Below are 5,985 nucleotides of genomic sequence, written 5' to 3'. Positions count from 1 at the left end.
AAATACAAAATCAGCCGGGCATGGTGGCGGACATCTGCAATCCCAGCTATTCAGGAGGCTGAGGCAGGAGAATTGCTTGAATCTGGGAGGTGGAGGTTGCAGTGAACTGAGATCACACCACTGCATTCTAGCCTAGGCGACAGAGTGAGACTCTGTCTCAAAAAAAAAAAAAAGTAGTAAGATTTTTATCAGTACTGGTGGTGACATTTAGTAATATTTCTGTTTCATCAGTGTCAATATGATTAGGTACTATTACTATAGTATTGTTAGTACAATCGATAGTGGTAATGATATCTTATTATTTGCATGGGCACCAGCATTATTTGGTATATTAGATATCAGTACTATACTAGCAGCAAGACGTCTTCCACAGAATACTAACATTTCTCTTGTTTTCAGTTGCTGTGATAGAGTATGTTGAGGGGAACATGTGTGGGCTCACCTAGTTTTCTTCTTTAGGATTTCTCTGAGCATTTACAATACTATGACTACTGTGAAACAACCAGAAGGCTGAACAAAATAACATTCCTCCGATCTACTTGACCCCAGGACACACTTTTGGTTCTGGAAGTGGGGTCTCACTGTGTTTCCCAGGCTGGCGTGCACTCAGGACACATTTTTCAGAGCCCAAACATGTGTCAGACAAACGCCAAAAAAAGATAAAGTGATGGGGTTAGGAGCTGCCAGCGCCCGGCATGCTGGCTGTGTGACTCTGGGCAGGGGACTCAGCCTCTCTGAGCCACTGTCACCAGATCTGGGAAACAGGGACACAGTACACTGTGCATGTGTATGAGTCAATGAATGGGGTACATCAACGTGAAGCATCTCCAGTAGTTGCCTCTGGCTGGTGATCATGGTGGTGGACCATGTGACTTCCAACCCTCACAGCACAGATGGGGAAATGAGGCTCAGGGTACAAGAGGGCCAGGGCCAAGGTCACCCCGATCCACCCTTGCTCCTTACCCAGAATGTCCAGCCACTCTTCCGGGGCCGGGGCTGGGGCAGGCTCTGGCTCCATGGCAGCGAGGAACTCTCGGGCCAGGGCCCCAGGCTGCTCAGCCTCCTCCACCGGGGGTTGTCCCATGTCCTCCAGTGGTGGCAGCTCACTCAGGTCATCCTCCTCCTCCTCTTCCTCCTCCTCTTCCTCCTCACCTTCTGCATCCTCAACCCCATCCAGCACCTCGAAGTCCTCGAGCGGTGGGACCCCGGCAGGCAGCGGGGCAGAGGGCTCAGAGGGTTCAGCACACGATGCCATGCTGCTGGGGGGACGGGAATTGGCCCTGGAAGTGGGGGGCAGAGATGTGGGTCAGAATCCTACACAGCCCCTCAAAGACTCCACTGTACCTATTCCCCACGCTGCCGATCACTTTCTGTGTAACTCAAGGGCTCCAGGCCTCAGTTTCCTCATCTATACAATGGGTATAATAACAACCCCACCTTGTTGGGAGAAATTAACCCATGCATCAAGCCTTTGGCATCAGGCTCAAATAGTGTTAGCCATTCTTAGAGCTAATTATTATTTAATGTTTACAAACACTCAAGGAAGTAGGGAAGATTCCCCCCAACATTTTACAGAACAGGAAACAGGCCAGAGGGGCAAACCCATTTGCCCAAGGTCACAGAGAAAGCCAAAGGCCAAAGGAGGATTTGAACCTGGGGCTTCAGGCCCTGTGGCTTTGCCTGATTCTATGCTAAGCGAGGGGTGCTAGGATTTTTGTGGAGAGGACAGCCTCTGAGGCCTTAGGGAAGCCATTTTTAGAGCCTCTAGGGCCACTGGGGGAATTGAATCTTTTACCAGGGCCTCCCACCTCCAGCCTCTTCTCTAAAGGGGAGAGACCCTTCCCAAAAGCACCAACGTAACCACCCAGAAACCCCAAGCGTTTTTTCCTTCCATACCCTGAATCTAACACTATCCCCCACAACCCCAACATCAGGGACCCTGGCCCAAACCCTTCTCTAGGAGACCATCCTCCTCTCATTAGGCCTCGGTCCCACCCCCTCAAAGCAGCCTCCTTTTCAGAAGTGGCCGAGGTCCCACCACAGTTCACAGCCTCTTCCTTGCTCCAGGCCTCCTGAACCAACAACCAATCCCTCCGTCCCCTAGGCCCCAAGCTCAGAAGAGTGTGTGGCACAGCCATCAAACCAGCCCGCCGCATCCCCTCCCCAGCCCTCACCTGCCTGCTACTCCTGGGCTCGGGCCCCACTTTCTGAGACCCTCCCAGCCCCCACCCCCATAATTCCCCGCGCCCGCACAATTCGGCCTCCCCTCCCACCCCCCGCCCCAACCACCACCGCCCCCAGCACGGGCCAGCTCCCCGCCACAGCGGCTCCGTCTCGCCGTAAACACTCCAGTGTCCCCAGACGCCCCCCCTTTCCGATCCCATAACACCCCACGCCCTTCTGACGCCCCACAGCCCCGGCCGGGCCCTCAGTCAAGCCGCGACCCAGGCCCCCAACGCCCCACGCCTGTCTGACGCCACCAGTCTGGGGCACCCGACCCCCGCACGCCTCGGGCGCCCCTGGCCCTGCACGCCTCCATCAGGATCCCCCCACTGGATTCCCTTCGCCCCCAGTGACCCCCATCCCCGACCACCCCCGCCCGGCCGCGCTCCCTCGGGCACCCCCGACCCCCGTGCCCCCCGGCTCGCCGCCCCCGCGGCCCCTCGCCCCGCCCATCGGCCGCAGCCCCCGGCGCGCTAGCCCTCGGACCAGTCTAGGCCAGGGCAGCGGTCCGGCCAGCACGGCGCCCCCAGCACCCCAGGATACTTGCCTCTGGCTCCGGGACCCCCGCTTGGGGTCCTGCGCCCCCCTCCCCGCCCCCAGCCGCGGCCGCCGCGCCTCGGGAACCGGGTTCAGCCACTTGGCCCTGCCCCTGCCGTGCCCATTGGCCACCGCTGCCGCGACTGCCGCATCCATTGGCTCATGCAGACGTCCCTCCCGGGCGTTGGCACCTCCCCCTTCCTGCTTGGCTCCGCGGGGCTTTCTTAAAGGGACCGAAGCCTCCCGGCTACAGGGGCGGAGGTGGGGGACCTTGGGCTGGACCCTGATACGGGTCAGTATCGCGCAGCCTGTGTGACTCCTGCCTCTCCTCTGAGCTTCATCCTGATCATCTGCGAAATGGGGATAAACACCCCCATCTATGCACTCTCACCTTGGGGGCTTTTTGGGGGAACAGTCCGCTCTAAATGCTATTTCCTTAAAGACTTCAGGCTTGACGGGCAGGGCAGCTCTGGGGTTGCTGAATGACCCATCCTGAAGCCCTGGTTACAGAAGTGAACCCGAGGGCCTGAGGGGGAGTGACGTGCCCAAAGGCATACAGAAACCTCCCTCCCATCCCCCACCCAGTTTAATGTCCAGAAGGTTGCCTGGTGCATACTGGAGGCGCTCAATTACTGCTGGGCAGGCGACTGAGCCAGCAGGGCCACTGGGAGGAGTTCCTTCTCCATGCACTGTCTGCTGGAGGGTGATAAGGTCCCCATGACCCGGGGAGAAGTGGCATCCTTGATTAGCTAAGCTTTTATGGATCTTGTTTTGAAACCGGGACACTTCTCCCTCCTTCACTCAGTTTTATTTCCTTCCTAGCAGTTACTCCCTTCCAGAATTATCTTGTCATTTAATTTGCTTGTGGTTGGAGGGACCATCCCCCACTCTGCTCCATCCTGGCAGGGATTTTTGCCTGATTTCTACCCAGCACCTCCTTGAACCATGCCTGGCATCTATAGAAGCTGAATAAATGGGTGGGTGGGTGGGTGGGTGGATGGATGGATGGATGGATGGATGGATTAGTCAGACATCAGCTTTTGGAGGTAGCTATGATGGAGGTGGTAACTGGGTTTGTGGAGATAACTAACTTCTAACGTTGGAGTTCCCAGGTTGCCTCCTACAGGAAGCCCTCCCAGACCTCCCCAAGGCAAGACCAGGTGCCCCATTTGGCTGTCTTGGCATAATGAAGTTGATGAACATCCACTTAATAACTAGTTCACTTGGTTTTTTTTGTCTGTTTTTGTTTTTAGAGAAGAAGTTTCACTCTTGTTGCTCAGGGTGGAGTGCAATGGCGCGATCTCAGCTCACCGCAACCTCTGCCTCCCAGATTCAAGCGATTCTCCTGCCTCAGTCTCCTGAGTAGCTGGGAGTAGAGGCATGCGCCACCACATCTGGCTAATTTTGTATTTTTAGTGGATACGGGGTTTCTTCATGTTCGTCAGGCAGGTCTCAAACTCCCAACCTCATGTGATCCTCCCACCTCGACATACCAGAGTGCTGGGATTACAGACGTGAGCTACCATGCCTGGCCTTTTTTTTTTTTTTCTTTCTTTCTTTTTTTTTTTGAGACGTGGTCTTGCTCTGTCACCAGGCTCGAGTGCAGTGGTGCAATCTCAGCTCACTGCAACATCACCTCCTGGGTTCAAACGATTCTCCTGCCTCAGCCTCCTGAGTAGCTGGAACTACAGGTGCCTGCCACCATGCCCAACTAATTTTTATATTTTTAGTAGACACAGGGTTTCACCATGTTGGCCAGGATGGTCTGGAACTCCTGACCTCATGATCTGCCTGCCTCGGCTTCCCAAACTAGTTTACTTATATCTCTGCTTTTTTTTTTTTTTTTTTTTTTTTTGAGATAGGGTCTTACTTTGAAACCCATGCTGGAGTGCAGTGGCACAATCTCAGATTCTCAGATCACTGCAACCACCTCTACCTCCTAGGCTCAAGCAGTCCTCCCGCTTCAGCCTCCTGAGTAGCTGGGACCACAGGTGCAGCATCATGTCCAGCTATTTTTTTTTTTTTTTTTTTGAGACAGAGTCTTGCTCTGTTGCCCAGGCTGGAGTGCAGTGGTGCAATCTCGGCTTACTGCAAGCTCCGCCTCCCAGGTTCACAGCATTCTCCTGCCTCAGCCTCATGAGTAGCTGGGACTACAGGCACCCGCCACCACACCTGGCTAATTTTTTGTATTTTTAGTGGAGATGGGGCTTCACCGTGTTAGCCAGGATGGTCTTGATCTCCTGACATCGTGATCCACCCGCCTCAGCCTCCCAAAGTGCTGGGATTACAGGCGTGAGCCACCGCGCCCAGTCCAATATTTATATTTTTTGTAGAGATGAGGTTTCCCCATGTTGCCCAGGCTGGTCTTGAACTCCTGGGCTCAAACAATCCTTCCACTTTGGCCTCCCAAACAGTTGGGATTATAGGAGTGAGCCACTGCCTTGATTTACCTCTGCCTTGCCTTCTACACTGGAAGAGCCCCAAAGTCTGGGAAGCCTTTGTTGTTTCTCATTGTTATAGCTGGGAGACTTGCACAGTGCCTGTGGCACAAAAGGTAGTGGTGGGGTCTCATGAAAATCACTGAGGAAGGAAGGGAGGTTGGACAGCCAGAAAAGGTGGTAGCACAGCAGAGCTATGTAAGAAATCACCTGGGGGGGTGTGGTGGCTTGTGCCAGTAATCCCAGCACTTTGGGAGGCCAAGGTAGGTGGATCACCTGAAGTCAGGAAATCCAGACCAGCCTGGCTAACATGGTGAAACCCCGACTCTACTAAAAATACAAAAATTAGCCGAGTATGGTGGTGCATGCCTATAATCTCAGATACTGGGGTGGCTGAGGCATGAGGATTGCTTGAACCCCAGAGGTGGAAGTTGCAGTGAGCAAGACCCTGTCTCAAAGAAGAGGAGAAAGGCCGGGTGCGGTGGCTCACACCTGTAATCCCAGCACTTTGGGAGGCTGAGGTGGGTGGATCACGAGGTCAGGAGATTGAGACCATCCTAGCTAACACGGTGAAACCCCATCTCCACTAAAAATACAAAAAATTATCCGGGCGTGGTGGCGGGCGCCTGTAGTGCCAACTACTTGGGAGGTTGAGGCAGGAGAATGGCGGGAACCCGGGAGGCAGAGGTTGCTGTGAGCCAAGATTGTGCCACTGCACTCCAGCCTGCGTGACAGAGCGCGAGACTCCATCTGAAAAAAAAAGAAAAAGAGAAAAAATCACCCGGGA

The 5,985-nt window shown here is 54.5% G+C and overlaps 1 protein-coding gene across 1 annotated transcript; it reads right to left on the bottom strand.

Moving 5' to 3' along the window:
- Positions 1 to 796: 796 nt before the first annotated feature.
- Positions 797 to 2,940, bottom strand: FKBP8 (FKBP prolyl isomerase 8). Its single transcript, XM_026456901.1, has 2 exons — positions 2,771 to 2,940; positions 797 to 1,280 (listed from the first exon to the last, which is right to left on the bottom strand). The coding sequence occupies exons 1-2, from the start codon at positions 2,914 to 2,916 to the stop codon at positions 812 to 814; spliced, it is 615 nt and encodes a 204-aa protein (XP_026312686.1). The 5' UTR covers positions 2,917 to 2,940; the 3' UTR covers positions 797 to 811.
- Between the last annotated feature and the right edge of the window lie 3,045 nt (positions 2,941 to 5,985).

Source organism: Piliocolobus tephrosceles, chromosome 21, assembly GCF_002776525.5.
Source record: "Piliocolobus tephrosceles isolate RC106 chromosome 21, ASM277652v3, whole genome shotgun sequence".
Taxonomy (NCBI): domain Eukaryota; kingdom Metazoa; phylum Chordata; class Mammalia; order Primates; family Cercopithecidae; genus Piliocolobus; species Piliocolobus tephrosceles.
Note: the sequence above shows the minus strand (reverse complement) of the source record. Positions and strands in the feature narration are given on the sequence as shown.